The sequence below is a fragment of the Tiliqua scincoides genome, chromosome 5, assembly GCF_035046505.1.
Source record: "Tiliqua scincoides isolate rTilSci1 chromosome 5, rTilSci1.hap2, whole genome shotgun sequence".
Taxonomy (NCBI): Eukaryota; Metazoa; Chordata; class Lepidosauria; order Squamata; family Scincidae; genus Tiliqua; species Tiliqua scincoides.
Genome location: NC_089825.1, coordinates 137,608,775 through 137,625,503, shown reverse-complemented (window position 1 = coordinate 137,625,503; position 16,729 = coordinate 137,608,775). Strand labels below are relative to the sequence as shown.

General features: G+C 47.0%; 2 protein-coding genes across 2 annotated transcripts; both read left to right on the top strand.

Annotated features, from left to right (window-relative positions):
* The first annotated feature begins 1,258 nt into the window (after positions 1-1,258).
* On the top strand, positions 1,259-2,203 carry LOC136653799 (olfactory receptor 2D3-like). The gene has a single exon (XM_066630680.1). It carries the CDS (start codon positions 1,259-1,261, stop codon positions 2,201-2,203), a length of 945 nt encoding a protein of 314 aa, XP_066486777.1.
* Positions 2,204-5,522: 3,319 nt separating this feature from the next.
* Positions 5,523-13,372, top strand: LOC136653798 (olfactory receptor 2G3-like). The gene is made up of 5 exons (XM_066630679.1): positions 5,523-5,586; positions 5,729-5,802; positions 6,017-6,508; positions 10,317-10,375; positions 12,415-13,372. The coding sequence occupies exons 1-5, from the start codon at positions 5,523-5,525 to the stop codon at positions 13,370-13,372; spliced, it is 1,647 nt and encodes a 548-aa protein (XP_066486776.1).
* Positions 13,373-16,729: the final 3,357 nt, after the last annotated feature.

Below are 16,729 nucleotides of genomic sequence, written 5' to 3'. Positions count from 1 at the left end.
AGAATGCTCTATCCAAGATCATATCCAACTGTACTTCCAGTTGGTGGGGACCCATGGAGAAGAGCCTCCAAGATGGTGAGCAGACTCTTTGTTGGGGAATGGCCACAATGACTAATATTCATCCGTTGAGCATTTAGTTCTTTAAAGTGAAATTGTAGGTGGTCCCTTTAATGGTCATTGTAAAGGGTGTGTCTTTTCCTGATTCCTCTTTGAGTATATATAACTTCCTGTTTGCTGACTTTTGCATTACAGAAGAGTGTACCTTAGTCTCTGTTTTTAGCTATTGTTTTTATCACACCTGCATGCATCCAGGGGCAGCTATTTAGGGCTCCTGGTTTTCCAGTGTCAAGAATCTTGATGCGAGTATTTGTGTAAGCTTGCAGCAGATTGAGAGTAAACTCCCTTTTAGTCTTAATTTTTTGATGTAAGTTTTTGTGCCTTGGTTTGCGAGCAGCCTGGGTAGAAGAGTTATAACCTTTTGCCTTAACCCAACAGTCTTATGGTATGAGATTGTCTTTCTAGTGACCTGATCTTGAGCTGCTTAAGACTTTAAAAGTCAACACCACATCTTGAATTGAGCACAAAGACAAACTGGTAACCAGTGCAGATGGAAGAAAAGTTGAAGTCACATGCTTCCAAATATGGGCCTCCATCAGAAACTCAGGTTGCTATATACTGGGTCAGTAGAAGCCTCCAATCTCCTGATCCACCATCATAAGTCCCGGTTTGGTGGCGCAAAAGCTGCACCACTGTTGTGCGCATCAGGGACAATCACTGTGATTTGAAGTAGGCTTGCAAACTATGGCATATGCAAACCAGGGTTAAGTGTTACACGTGAGCTGTGTAAACCATGGGAAAGGCCTTTACTCCAGCCTTCAAATATTGTGTACAAGGTTAGAAGACATGTTGTTGGCATAGATCTGACTTCCTGGAAAGATAGTATAACTCAGCAAGCTTATGCTCCTGGGCAAGAAGCGAAATGTAGGAAAATGATGGTTTCCTACATTATTTGATGGAGGTCAAATAAGGGGTATTCTGCATACTTAGAGACCCTTGTCTGTGAATTACTGGGCAAGCAAATGGTGATTTTTACTAATGTTTCATCTGACATCATGACCTTGATTTTAACAAGGTCATGTTATTTCAGTGAGAAGGACAATGCTTGATATAAGTTCAACCCACTCATAGCGAGTGGCGAGGAAAGACATAGTGACTGTCTTTCTCACTGCTGCTGTTTCTCTGCAGGCAGAAGACCAGGATGGGGGCAGAGAACAAAACCTCTGCCACTGAGTTCATCTTGGCAGGACTCTCCAGCCACCGCAGGACCCAGTTGCTGCTCTTTCTTGTGATCTTCCTCATTTATATTCTCACCCTTGTCAGGAACCTGGTGATCATCACCCTGGTGCGGCTTGACCCCAGACTTCACACACCCATGTACTTCTTCCTGACTCACCTCTCCATCCTGGAGATCTGTTACACCACCAGTACTGTTCCCCAGATGTTAGCTCACCTCTTCTCTGGGAAAGGAGCCATCTCGCTCGCCCGTTGCGCCATCCAGATGTACACGACGATGACGCTGGGTGGCACCGAATGCTTTCTGCTGGCTGTTATGGCCTATGATCGCTACTTGGCCATCTGTCACCCCCTGCTCTACGCCGTTACCATGGGCAGGGCGCGCCGCTGGCTGCTCGCCATGGGATCCTGGGCAATCTGCTGCCTCATTGCTGCATTAAATATAGGTTGCACCTTTCATCACCCCTACTGTGGCCCCAACCATGTCAACCACTTCTTCTGTGAGCTGCCACTGGTGCTGAAACTTGCTTGTGCAGACACCCGTGTCACAGAGGTGATTGTTTTCTGGACATCTGTCCTGGTTCTCCTGGCTCCCCTTTCTGTTGTCTTGACCTCTTATGGGCTCATTCTGTCCTCTGTGTTACAAATGGGGTCTGGCGCTACCTGGCGCAAGGCCTTCTCCACTTGCGCCTCGCACCTGGCGGTTGTCACCTTGTTCTACGGCACCCTCATCTTTATGTACCTGAAACCCCAGTCTGGCACAGCTCCTGACAGTGGCAAGCAAATTGCAGTCTTCTACATTGTGGTCACCCCGCTGCTCAACCCGATCATTTACACCCTGCGGAACAAGGAGGTTCATGGGTCGGTGACCAAGGTGCTGAAAAAGTTGGGCACTGGACAGAATCGTTGATCATTGACATCCTGCTTAACTGATCCTATGGTGAGCAACTTCTGGTTGCTTACTGTACAGATGGGACTTGAGTGACTCACTGGTTGAGTTTGAATATGAGAGAATTATCTGCGCATCCAAGAAGATAATTCAGCTGTATTGGACTTTCACTGTTGCTCAACCTGTTCTACGCCTTTAGGGTAGTAATTGGGGAGAGATCATGTTATAACCCCCTGTGAATTCTTTGCACTTTTAGTCCAGTACCAGATGTCTTATGTTCAGATGCAGCCTATATTGTAAAATCTCCAGTACACATAGACCCAGGTCACATGGTCTCAAGCCCAACCCAAATTTAAGTGGTATCTGAGGCAGTGCCCTAATTATGCATACATTTCTCACACCTACCACTCAGGTTGACTTTCACACAATCAGGCTGAGTAGAGCGTGCTGAGAGTAGAGACCTCTTCCATCCCCCCATGCTAAGCCCAACATGTTTGTTTGAAGACATAGCTGGGTGGGAACAAGCTCAAGGGAGCAGAGGTAAAAGTAAGGTAGGTGGGATGGTTGCTCAACCTCCTTCTAGACTATCTGGCTGCAACAAGGTGGGGGGTGCAACAGGAAGTGAAGGCAGAGCGATCCCGTTTCGATCCCTCTCCTGTAAGGGGTGCTATTAGGATAGACCACCGCAGTGCCCCGCTCCTTTTTTTTTTCTCCAGCATCGCCGCCACCATTCCAGCTCACTTGCAGCAAGTGGGAAGAATATCAGAGCATTGTTGATTCTGTCCCATTCTGATTCTGGGGTTGGCATTGATAAGCTGTGATTGTCATTGGTTATCATTAAGTAAGAGCAGTGATTTTCAACCTTTTTCATCTCAGGGCACACTCGCATGGGAATAAAATGGTCGAAGCACACCATCAGCTTTTTGACAATTGACAAGCCACACTGTGCTGTCAATGGGGGCTCACATCCCCCAGTGGTCCTATTGATAAATGACCCTCTCCCAAATTCCCGCAGCACAACTTGCTATTGAGAAACTGAAAGCTCTTGTAAGCCTCAAGAGGCATTTTTCATGCTTCTGACAGAGACATTGCAAAAAAGTGTGGGGCAACATAAATCTTTTTCTCTACATTCCGCAATGTTCGCACATTTTTGAGGTTTCACTGTCCTTTTTTTCCTACTCTGTTGCCACTTTCATTTCTTGGGAAGTTAAGGGCTGAAACAGGAAGTCTCTGATGGCCCAATCCTATTCAATACTAGGGCTGGCGGAGGGCGCACTCCAGTTGGATAAGCCATGGCAAAAGTTCTGAAAAGCAGTTTGCAATGGCTTGCCTGTTTGCAGCACCTGTGGGAAGGCCAGAGCCTTCCCGCTAGCTCCAGTATACTGAGTTGTACCCATCAGAGCAGGTAAGTCCAGCTCTGTGAAGCATGGGGGAAGGGGGAAGAGCTGGGAGAGGGGAGGGTGTGAAGCAGGGTGGCAGATCAGGCCCAGGATGGGACAGAATCAGTGGTGTTGGCATGCACCTTATCCTTTTCCCTTTCCCAGACTTGATTCATCAATATGGATCAACATGGACTTGTACTAGCTAGTCAACTGGCATAGGTCCGAGTTGACCCATTGTGCCTGCTGAGTTTACCCCAGGACAAGGGACAACATTTCTCCTTACCTCAAGGAGATGTCCAGCATGCAAAATTCCCCCATGGGATGCAGTGGAATCCATGCCAACTGCATCAATGCGAGGAACTTAGATAGCATTGGGCTGAGAGTCGTATGCCTCCTGGACAATATACTGTCCCCTACTCTCCTGCATGCAGTGTTGTTTCTACTTTCCAACGCATTCTACTCATTTCACCAAAATATGACAACTTATTTGGAAATCTACCTAATACTTGAAGCAAATGAAAAATAAAGAGAGTCCAACCAAGAACTAATTAACTTTTGTTTTCTACTTTGTTATATTGGCTTCAGGGACTTGAGAAGCAGAGGTAACACAGCACACTTCCAATGATCCAGAGAAAAATACCAGAGGGATCAGAGCAACCCTCGTGGAGTTAAGACACAGTCTTTATTATGTGAACTTATTATCAAACTTTCAACAAACCACGCATTGCTGAGATCAATGGATGTGTTCTGTCGGTCTCCTAGGGCTGAGAGCATTTCTAAAAGTGGACAAGAAAGCTGTGGTGACCCTCCTCTTTGAAAACTTTACACAATGGTTGGAGGTGCATCTTTTGATGTGATTCAGCAATCATAGCTTAGTAGTAACATATTTACCAAGGAAAATAAAATCTCTGGCACTTCCAGTTAAAGGATCTCAGATAAGGAAGACCATCTACCTTGGACCATGGAGAGCTGTTGCCCATCTAAAGAGATAGACTAGATGGTACTTTGGCCTGACTCAGGATAAGGCAGTTTTTCTCCCAGTACTAGAGGGATCTCCTTGACAAACCATGATTTCTCTTGACTTCAGCTTTTGGAGGTTTTGAAGGCATAAAATGGCAAGCTGAGCAGCATGACTCTAAGCTTGAAGAATCATGACCCTCAACTTTCTGAAGTATGAGTGTGTTCCCAAAGCTTTCCCCTAATTCCAGCAGATATTCAGAACTTGCAGTTTCACAACTCAGAGACACAAGGTGCTCTCCTGCAAAAGGAACAAGACATGAAGCTTTAGAACACCATGGTCCTGTCACAGACTGACTTCTCCAAGTAGGAAAGGAAAATGCTCCACCTGTAAAGTCTCTGCAGTTTTCCCATGAAATATTTCCAGGGAACTTGCATAGAGGTTTTTGATGTCTTGCAAGAGAAACACCTTCTGAGTTGCTGTCAGATACACAGAAGAGGCAACAAAGAAGGTAAAATGATGCTCCGTGAGTTGGAATTCAGACCGAATGTGTGTGGTGGCTGAAGAAAGTGCTTTTGTGATTTGGATTAGTGCTGAATGGAGACCCTAAGGCAGGAACTGGTGTGTTGCCTGTCCCCTTTCTGCCATGCAAAATACCCCAAACACCACCCCCTTCTCCTTAGCTTTTCCGTCTTAAGCCATTTCTGCCCAACATTGCATATATACAACAGGGATCAAATTTGTATACCTGTTGGCTGGGCAGAACCTCTCCTGATTCTGACATGATTACCATCTCAACAAACTTCATGATTGGTGTCAGGGTGCTCACCTCTCCCCACTCCACTGGTCCATCCCCCAGGAAGTGGAGAGGCACCATCATTACTATTTGGAAAGCAACCATAATACTAATGGTTGTATTCGTTGGCCCACTGAAGACAGAGGATCTATCAATCTGCTGTTGTGAATGGCCCTGCAATGAGACAAACATTACACCACGGAGATGAATCCGCTGGTGGAAATGGCGAGTGGCTCAGTGTGCTCATCAGACTTGCCCACTGGCACAGGTAAGATGGTGGAGGGGACAGCTTATGTTCAGTTTGGGGGAGGATCAAAGAGGATAGGAGGTGGGGAGTTTGTTGGAGGGGGAGATCTTGGCAGCAAAGGCACATGCCATATCCTAGCCACAATTTTTTAACTTCCCCACAGCTCTCCTCTCCTCAAAATTAAGCCAGCAAAAGAACTGTTGTGGGTCCATTGTCAACAAAGTGGCCTACTGGGAGGTAGGGGGAAGGATTGGGCTGTTTGTTTACCGATTATCATGAGACTAAGGGCGCAATCCTGTTACAGGTTGTTACAGGTTGAATTGAGATACTAATGTGAACTTTCACTACGTTTGACTGATTCATGTAGGGTTTCCCTAGAATTGCAGGGCTTGTTTGAGGATGTTACTTTTACCAAAGTCACTAGCTTTCCATATTGCCCTTTTCTCTGCAGGCTCGGAACAGGATGAAAACTGAGAATGAAACTCTGATCAGAGAGTTCATCTTGGTGGGACTCTCCAATGATCGCAGGATACAGATTCTTCTCTTTGTGATCATCTTCATGGTCTACTTGCTAACCATGGTGGGGAACCTGATGATCATTGGGTTGGTGCAGTCTGACTCCCGTCTGCACACACCCATGTACTACTTCCTCACACACCTCTCAGGCCTTGAGATCATTTATGTCACTAGCACCATGCCCCAGATGCTGGTGCACCTCCTGTCTGGAAATGGAGCCATTTCCTTTATCCGTTGTGCAGCCCAGATGTACATCGCCATGTGCTTGGGCAGTGTGGAATGCTTTCTGCTGGCTGCCATGGCCTACGATCGCTATATGGCCATTTGCAGCCCCCTGGGCTATGCCCTTGCCATGGGCAGGTGGCGCCAAACGCAGCTTGCTGCAGCCTCCTGGACTGGCGGTTTCCTTCTTGCATCGATAAATGTGGTAAGCACGCTTTGCCTTCCCTTCTGCACCTCCAACCGCATCAATCATTTCTTCTGTGACTTGCCAGTGGTACTGAAGCTCACATGCGCCAATAGGCGTGTTACCAAGCCACTCATTAGTGTCATCGCTGCATCGATTATCCTGATTCCCTTTGTCATTATCCTGACCTCATATGGCCTCATATTGTTTTCCGTGTTGCAAATTCGGTCGGCTGCAGGATTGAGCAAGGCCTTCTCTACATGCTCCTCCCATCTCATGGTGGTCTCCTTGTTATATGGCACCCTCATCTTTATGTACATGAGACCCTGGTCAGGAACATCCCCTGATCGTGAGAAGCACATTTCTGTCTTTTATGTGGTGGTCACCCCTCTGCTCAATCCTGTTATCTATACTCTGAGGAACAAGGATGTCCATGGGGCGGTAGTCAGACTTGTCCAAAGGTGGAGCTTGGGACAAAAGAGTTGAGCACTGACTTCTTGTTTAATTGGTCCAGAGATAAATTCTGAGATGGAGACAGCTGTTTTTGACTGGATTTAAAAGGTTTGGACAACTGTGCTTGACCAGGTCACTGTTTATTAAGTCCAATAAACTTCATTGTAAGTAATTTGTCTGCTTCTTTGTATATATCTCCAGTGTTCTGTGTAAAGACTAGCTTGGGATCATTAGAAAAGGTATTGAGAATCAGATAGCTAATATTATAATGCCATTGTACAAATCAATGGTAAGGCCACACTTGGAGTATTGTGTCCAGTTCTGGTCCCCGCATCTCAAAAAGGATATAGTAGAAATGGAAAAGGTGCAGAAGACAGCTACCAAAATGATTTCTGGTCTGGGGTACCTCTCTTATGAGGAAAGGCTAGAGCATTTAGGGCTCTTCAGTGTAGAAAAGAGGCACTGAGGGGGGACATGATATACACATACAAAATTATGCAGGGGACCGATAGAATGGATAGAGAGACACTCTTTTCCCTCTCACATAACACCAGTACCAGGGAACATCCACTAAAAGTGAGTGATGGGAGAGTTAGGAAAGACAAAAGAAAATATTTCTTTACCCAATGTGTAATTAGTCTGTGGAACTCCTTGCCGCAGGATGTAGTGACGGCATCTTGCCTAGAGGCCTTTAAGAGGGGATTGGACAAATTTCTGGAGGAAAAGTTCAGCATGGGTTACAAGTCATGGTAAGTATGTACATGCATAGTCTTTCGAGACTGAAGGTTGCCAACCAACCAGGTATGTGCAAGCTCCTAGTTTTAGATGCAGGCTATCTCAGATTGCCAGATGCAGGGGAAGGGACCAGGATGCAGGTTTTGTCTTGAAGCATTTGGTGGGCCACTGTGAGATACAGGAAGCAGGACTAGATGGGTCTTTGACCTGATCCAGCCGCAGCAGGGCTCTTCCTATGTTCTTATGACGATATCCCTCACAATGGAGCTAGAAGTATATTCAATACAGAGAAGGAACTGCTTCTCCTCCACATGTCTGAGTTTTGAAAACCATCTTTGCTTACAATATGACCATTACAGTCAGGCTGGGGCCATAGGTCCAGCTTCGATCTCTAGGATCTGCAGACAGAGCTAGGAAACACCTACCTGAAACCCTGGAGCATCTCTGCCAATCAGTGTTAACAATACACAGCTAGGTAGACCAATGGTTTAACTCAGTATAAGGCTATTTTCAAGAGGCTGGTTTGTTTCCGCACTGTCCAATGAACACTTGAGACAACAGATATGGGAGAAAAGGGCCACTTTATTTCACATTAGCAAGAGAAGCAGAGGCTGAGACCTGCAGCATCCGAGGCAGCGAAAGCCCCTGTGGTGCGGGGAGGGACCTCTGGGCGGTACCAGAAACCTCTGCCCCCAGCCGGGCATGCACCCGACTCCAAGTCGCGCCCCGCTGCTGGGCGGCGCGTCTCATCCATGTCTATCCCTTAAGGGGAAGGCAGCCGGACTGCGGACTGCGCCACCTCGAGCTGCTGAGCCTCTGAGGTGTGCCCCGCGGTCCCAGCCAGGGCCCTGTCTATGTCCTTGTGCCGCCAAGCCCCTGAGGACTGCAATAGGGTTCCGCCCTGCCTATGCCGCCTGAAGGTGCATGCCAAAAAGTCCCATTCACGCCTCCTAACCCGCACCACCTGCCCTCTTAAAGTGACCAATGGCAGCTTACAAACAGGGGGGGGTGTAACCCCCTGGCCCATAACAGTCTGGGGTAGGCGAAAAAATTGCCTGCCCCTCGGCCAATCTTGGCAGGCAGCAAAAAATTCCTACTCGGCCCCGAACGGCGACCAGTTAAACTCAGACTGCCTCTAGGGCAGGCGGGCAGGTATTCCCACGGTGCCCATTGCAAAAGGAGGAAGAGGGCTGGGTCTCGTGCCCTTTTAAAAGGTCCGCTGTAGCTGCCAGACCCAGCCCCCTTCCCCTCCCCCTTGGGGAGGGACTCTCGTGTCCCGGCCAGGCCAAACAAACTCTGATCACCTCTTTAATTAGGCGATCGGGATTCTAATACTTCCCCACTCATTGACAGGCAGCCCAATCTTGAGCTGCCCGGTGCGCTGGGCCGCTACAGTGCCAGTATGGCTGCCATGCCATCCTGAGCACACAGGGCTTGGCGGAGGCTCCTCGGGAGCAGGGGGCATTCATCTCCTTACCCTGATTAAGGAAAGTAGCCCCACAATGGGGATACTTGACTATGCTGGCTATTTAGCTGGCGCAGAGTAACAGAGTCCTGGGTCAGGCTGAGTTTATAACATTAATCCACATTTAGAAATACAACAGGGATGAAGTTGCCACTTTTATTCCTTTTAGCAATAGCATTAGGTGAATTGGGTTATAAGGCAAGCTAAAAGTGTGGGCCATCTCTCTTCCTTTCCAGGCTATTTTGTGGCTAGATCAGAGAAATTATAAAGTAAGTGAATCCTTGATGAGCTCCTAAAGGCTCCATCTTGCTATTTCTCCCCTGGAACCCAAAAGCTGTCATATTAGTTACAACTCAGATAATATTTTGAGTTTTTTTTGATAAAGTGCATACAATGTGGGTACTCTACAAATCTGATGGGAGATTAGAGGAAATATGAAGAAGTTACTAAGCTGGGATACAAAGAAAGGGACAAATCTCAACTGCCTTTTCTTCCATTCTTCTTTGTTGTCAAGATCTTGTACAGTCTTGAAGACCTGCATCCTGGGAGTAACTGCGTGACGCAATGCTCAGGCTCACTTGCAAATATTCTCAAATTTGCTGAAGTTACTATTACTCCCCTGAGATATGCAAGAAGTTGATGCTTGAAACAACAAGATGATGCAGAGGACAGCATGGGAAAGTGGGTATTCCCCTGGAGGCATTTCTCTGGAGGTGATTCAAGTCTTCATTATCTTCTTGGATACTCAGAGTGATGGGCAGCCAGGGAGAAGGATACAGCCAGCATTCTGTCTGTTCTCTGAAACTGAGAATAGGCCAGCAGTTAAGCAAGCCAGGTCTTTTTAATCTTAAAAAAGTTAACAGTGTATGGAAAGGGATCTATCTGAGGCTCCTGAGATCTGCTGCTTGTAACCCATCATGGCTTGTAACCCATCATGGATTTTTCCTCCAGAAACTTGTCCAATCCCCTTCTAAAGGCATCCAGGCCAGATGCCGTCACCACATCCTGTGGCAAGGAGTTCCACAGACCGACATTATATATATATATATATAAAACGGCATTATAATTTCTAATCAACTCTGTACTGTCCAGGGACCTTCTCTTATGATTTCTTCAAAACTTGCCTTAGAAAGAGGGCTGAAACCTGCAAAGCTCCTGCTCATCTTAACTGTGTAGAGTGTTGGCATGAAAAGACCCTCGTTTGCTGGTGAAGAAGATGTGAATGTCACATTAAGGTAAGATTAGATCACACAATTTAGAATTCAGAATGTGGAGGGAAGAAATCATCTTTTTTTCTTTGGTGTTTTCTTTCTTAACTGTCTTGATACTGGCTGCCCAAATGTCTTCAGGGGCATATCTAGGGAAAATGTCATCCATGGCAAGCACTAAAATTGCACTCTTTTCAGAGAAGGGGAGATCATGGGGTGGGAAGCCAGCCCTGGCCATCACACCAAGTGAATTTATTCAACAACCTTCACAGAGAGGGGGAGAACATGGGGTGGGAAGCCTGCTCTGACCATTCCACCAAGTGAATTTATTCAGCAGGCTGCACTGAGAGGGGGAGATCATGGGGTGGTCAGCAAGCCCTGTCCATCCCACCAATTTATTCAGCATGCTACACAGAGAAGGGGAGATGGGGAAGAAGCCAGTCTTGTCCCACCAAGTGAATTTATTCAAATATCTGTGGATGCAAAACCTCTCCTAAAAAAAAGAAATGAAAAATAGTGTTCATTTACCTCTTTTTGGAAGTCCCGGGAAACTGGTGCAAAAATGCACTATTGTCTGTGGTACAGAAGCACACCAGTGGTAGAATATGGGTAAGTCTGTGCCACCACCCCCTTCAAGTGGCACCTAGGGCAGATGTCCCCACTTGCCACACCCTAGTTATGACACTATGGGTGAAATCCTAACCACTTATGTCAGTACTTTCCAGCACTGGCATAGCGGTGCCAATGGGATGTGTGCTGCATCCTGCAGTTGGGTGTCACTCAAGGAGGCCTCCTCAAAGTAAGGGAATGTTTGTTCTCTTACCTCAGAGCTGCATTGCCCTTATGTCAGTGCTGGAAAGGGGTTAGGATTGCACCCTATATATCTCAATGACTACCAGGCCAGCAACATTCAATGCAACATCACCCCTGAACATTTCATTTTCTCCTCTCCATTCCCACTGCCTTTCATTATGGGAGCCATTCTTAGAACACACCTAAGCTATAGGAAGGGATATGTGTATTTTCAGTATCCTATGTATATTATCATGTTCATATTATCCAGGGGGTGGACACTGCAATCCTAACCTTACTGACACAGCCAGGCTGCATGTCATGGCCTGCACTGTAAGTAACGAGGGCCCAATCCTACTCAGCATGTGCCACACACTGCCAGCGCTGGTGAAGCACCGGAGCTCTGCCACTCAGCGGACGTGTGGACCGCTGGGCAGCGGAGAGGTAGGTGGGGGCATGTGGGGAGGTGAGGAATAGGCATTGTGGGACAGGGGGAGGCAGAAGGAGAGCAGGGAGGAGGTGTGCCGGGGGAGGGAGTGGGGCAGAGGGGAGGTGGAACCGGTGGAGTTGGCCACCCAAGATGGAGGCTTTTCATTCTATGCCGAACTTAGGGTCGACGTAGAATTGAGTAGCTCCATTTTCAGGGCTACTTGGTTTACCCGGAGAAAGGGGACAAAAGTCTTTTTCTCCTGAGGAGGAGGTGGCAGCTGCCTAGAGTGCACTGGATGCAGTGGCAGCCACTTTCAGCACCGCTGCAGCCCTGGGCGCCGGGCAGCTCAGGATTGGGCTGTGAGTATGTCAGTAAGTAAAGAGGATATATTTCTCACCATCTCAGGCAGGGGATAGGGTTGAGCTGCCAAAAGACATAGCTAGATTCCATGAGGAGAGCTGGTCACTGTTTCTGCTCTGAGCTGAAATCAGACTATGAAGACAGGCAATCCACAAAAAGATCTGTCCGATCTGCCATGTGACCTTTTGGGTGTCAGGGAAGTATCCTTGGACCTGCAACATCTAAGAATCCTCTGGGGGTTGGAAGTATCCAAAATAGAGGGGAGGGAGCCGAGAAAAAGAGAGTGATTTGGGATCTCCACCTGGGTGTATTTCGATACTATGGAATCCAGTTGAGAGACTGAACACTCGTAATTCCAGTAGGTTTGGTCTATGATTGAGATACTGAATTTGTCCATTTGGGTTTGGGAGATTGCCATGGCTTATTGTAGAGTTGTCTGATCCTCAGAGAAAGTCACTGTCTCTAATTACTGCTCTTTCAACAGGCATGAGCCCATGGTGGGGGCTGAGAACCTCACCTCTGTCACAGAGTTTATCTTAATGGGACTCACCAACCACCGGAAGACACAGATTCTTCTCTTTGTCATAATCCTCATCATTTATGTGCTTACGGTAGTGGAAAACCTGCTCATCATCATGCTGGTGAGAACTGACTCCCGCCTCCACACACCCATGTACTTTTTCCTCACTCAGCTTTCCAGTGTAGAGCTCTGTTTTGTCACCAGTACTATGCCCCAGATGCTGGCATACCTTCAGTCTGGGAACGGAGCCATCTCCTTCAACCGCTGTGTCACACAGATGTACATTGGTGCAAGTATGGGTGGTGTTGAATGTATTCTGTTGGCCGTGATGGCCTATGACCGCTACTTGGCCATCTGCCATCCTCTACTCTATACCATTATCATGGGCCAATGGCGCCAACTGCAGCTTGCCATATTCGCCTGGGTAGGAGGCTTCTTCATCGCTGCGATAAATGTTGGCTTCACTCTTCGCCACCCGTTCTGTGGACCCAACCGCATCAATCACTTCTGCTGTGAGCTTCCCATGCTTTTGAAACTCACATGTGCCGATACGCACATCACAGAAGCCATCATTTTTGCAACATCTGTAGTGGTCCTTGTAGGCCCTCTTTCTGTCATCTTGACATCCTACGGGTTCATTCTGTCCTCGGTATTACGGGTTCGGTCAACCACTAGCCAGCACAAGGCCTTCTCCACCTGCACCTCCCATTTGGTCGTGGTCACCATGTTCTATGGCACTGCCATCTCTATGTACCTGAGACCCCAGACGGGCACATCCCCTAATGAGAACAAAGAAACGTCTGTGTTTTACATTGTGGTTACTCCCCTTCTTAACCCTATCATTTACACCCTACGGAACAAGGATATTCATGGGGCAGTGGCCAAAATTTTACAAAGAAGAGTCTTAGAACACAAAAACTGAGCATAGAGATCCAATTGGTTGAGACGTTGCCAGAGAACTGAACTTTGTCTACAATGAATGCTGTGTTGGTGTGACTAGGCTGCTGTGTCTGGGTTAGTGAGAAGAAGACATGAAGATATTCAGCATTCTTGCCATTCAGAGAACCATCAGCCATCAGCAGACATGGATGGATCACCTTGGCTGTTGTCCCCATTAACTTATCTTCCTGATTCATACATAATCAAATTACCAGCACCCGTAGTCACTCTTCCTCCTCCTTCCCTCTTTAATCTGTGTGCCAGACTTTAGACTAGGAATGTTTAGCTATAGTTTCTCTGGTTTAAATAGATACCTGGAGGTGAGCACATGCAGTTAGCCAAGCCATCAAAGAAGTCCAAGAAGAAGTGAAATTGCCGCTTCTGCTCAGCTCTCCTCTTGGAGGTTTGGGGAATTAGTGAAGAGTCTTATGATGAGAAACTAGTGAAGTGAAATGCTTTGCAGTTCTTTTTTTCAGGGGGGGAGGGGGTGGCGGCTCACTCCTGGCCTATAGCTGCTGCTTCAGGCTAAAATAGATCCAAGCCCTGGCCGCAGTTGAAGTCAACTTTTCTGTTTTTCTCCTCTCATTCACTCAGGTTAGAAAACCGAACTCTTCCTAACGTGGTGGAGGCAGAATATTCTGCAAACTATGCTAGTCTCTTTCTACCCGAACCTCCAACCTTCCTTAGACACCTTCTTCCTTCTTCTCCTTGCCATAAAAATTCAGCCACTGAAGTACTGCCACTTGATAATGCATTTTAGTTCTTATACCCCCTCCCTTGTATTGTGTACTGTCCCTCTAATAAATATTGTGTGTAGGACCTGATATTGTGTCTCTTCTCTTTCGCAAAATGCCAATATCCATTGGGTGGGCCATGAGCCGACAGCTCAAATTCCTGAGTTGCATGCAGGTTGCATGCACATGCATGTCTTCTTGAGCATGTATGGTAACAGTGCTTACTGTGGGTATCAACAAACATTTCCCCATATGCCTGGGATCCACAAATATATTTTGTGATCTGCCCGCAAACACAGAATGTTCCCCTTTAGCAATGGGCAGCTTCCATTTAACCCAGCCATTTTCAACCACTGTGCCGTGGCTCATTGGTGTGCCGCGAGTGGTCCACAGGTGTGCCACAGGAATTTAAGAACATAAGAACAGCCCCACTGGATCAGGCCATAGGCCCATCTAGTCCAGCTTCCTGTATCTCACAGCGGCCCACCAAATGCCCCAGGGAGCACACCAGATAACAAGAGACCTCATCCTGGTGCCCTCCCTTGAATCTGACATAGCCCATTTCTAAAATCAGGAGGTTGCACATACACATCATGGCTTGTAACCCATAATGGATTTTTCCTCCAGAAACTTGTCCAATCCCCTTTTAAAGGCATCTAGGCCAGTCGCCATCACCACATCCTGTGGCAGGGAGTTCCACAGACCAACCACATGCTGAGTAAAGAAATATTTTCTTTTGTCTGTTCTAACTCTCCCAGCACTCAATTTTAGTGGATGTCCCCTGGTTCTGGTGTTATGTGAGAGTGTAAAGAGCATCTCCCTATCCACTCTGTCCATCCCCTGCATAATTTTGTATGTCTCAATCATGTCCCCCCTCAGGCGCCTCTTTTCTAGGCTGAAGAGGCCCAAATGCCATAGCCTTTCCTCATAAGAAAGGTGCCCCAGCCCTGTAATCATCTTAGTCACTCTCTTTTGCACCTTTTCCATTTCCACTATGTCTTTTTTGAGATGCGGCAACCAGAACTGGACACAATACTCCAGGTGTGGCCTTACCATAGATTTGTACAACAGCATTATAATATTAGGCGTTTTGTTCTCAATACCCGTCCTAATGATCCCAAGCATAGAATTGGCCTTCTTCACTGCCGCAGCACATTGGGTTGACACTTTCATCGACATGTCCACCACCACCCCAAGATCTCTCTCCTGATCTGTCACAGACAGCTCAGAACCCATCAGCCTATATCTAAAGTTTTGATTTTTTGCCCCAATGTGCATGACTTTACACTTACTGACATTGAAGCGCATCTGCCATTTTGCTGCCCATTCTGCCAGTCTGGAGAGATCCTTCTGGAGCTCCTCACAATCACTTCTGGTCTTTACCTCTCAGAAAAGTTTGGTGTCATCCGCAAACTTTGCAACCTCACTGCTCAACCCTGTCTCCAGGTCATTTATGAAGAGGTTGAAAAGCTCCGGTCCCAGGACAGATCCTTGGGGCACACCGCTTTTCACTTCTCTTCATTTTGAAAATTGCCCTTTGACACCCACTCTCTGTTTCCTGGCCTTCAACCAGTTCTCAATCCATGAGAGTACCTGTCCTCTAATTCCCTGACTGTGGAGTTTTTTCAGTAGCCTTTGTTGAGGGACGGTGTCGAACGCCTTCTGAAAGTCCAGATATATAATGTCCATGGGTTCTCCCGCATCCACATGCCTGTTGACCTTTTCAAATAATTCTATAAGGTTCGTGAGGCAAGACTTACCCTTACAGAAGCCATGCTGATTCTCCCTCAGCAAGGCCTGTTCGTCTATGTGTTTTGAGATTCTATCTTTGATGAAGCATTCCACCATCTTACCCGGTATAGATGTTTGGCTGACTGGCCTATAGTTTCCCGGGTCCCCCCTCTTTCCCTTTTTAAAGATAGGCATGACATTTGCTATCCTCCAATCTTCTGGCACCGTGGCCGTTTTGAGGGACAAGTTGCATACCTCAGTCAAGAGATCAGCAACTTCATTCTTCAATTCCTTAATAACTCTTGGGTGGATGCCATCAGGGGCTGGTGACTTATTGATCTTTAATTTATCAATGAGGTCTGAAACATCTTCTCTTTTAACCTCTATCTGACTTAACTCCTCAGTGAGGAGGGGCTGTTCAGGCAGCGGTATCTGCCTGAGGTCTTCTGCCATGAAGACAGATGCAAAGAACTCATTTAATTTCTCTGCCATCTCTAAGTCTCCTTTTATCTCCCCTTTCCCTCCCTCACCATCTAGAGGGCCAACTGCTTCTCTGGCGGGTTTCCTGCTTCTAACATATTTGAAGAAGCTTTTATTATTCCCCTTAATGTTGCTGGCCATGCATTCCTCATAGTCTCGCTTGGCCTCCAGTATCACCTTCTTACATTTCTTTTGCCACAGTTTATGTTCCTTTTCATTCTCCTCATTAGGGCAAGACTTCCATTTACGGAGGAAGTTTCCTTGCCCTTTACAGCCTCTCTAACTTGGCTTGTTAGCCATGTGGGTACCCTCCTGGATTTAGTGGGAAGGTCATTATTTAAGAGGGCCAATGGGAATTATAGGCCCCCACAGGCAGCATGGTGTGCCTTGTCAAT

What these genes read in the sequence shown, in the direction of transcription:
- LOC136653799 (XM_066630680.1), top strand. Translation starts at nt 1,259, where the DNA reads ATGGGGGCAGAGAACAAAACCTCTGCCACTGAGTTCATCTTGGCAGGA.
- LOC136653798 (XM_066630679.1), top strand. Translation starts at nt 5,523, where the DNA reads ATGAATCCGCTGGTGGAAATGGCGAGTGGCTCAGTGTGCTCATCAGAC. An exon ending in TTCTTGCATCGATAAATGTG is followed by an intron (nt 6,509 to 10,316) that starts GTAAGCACGCTT and finishes TTAACTGTGTAG; the next exon opens with AGTGTTGGCATGAAAAGACC. An exon ending in GATGTGAATGTCACATTAAG is followed by an intron (nt 10,376 to 12,414) that starts GTAAGATTAGAT and finishes CTCTTTCAACAG; the next exon opens with GCATGAGCCCATGGTGGGGG.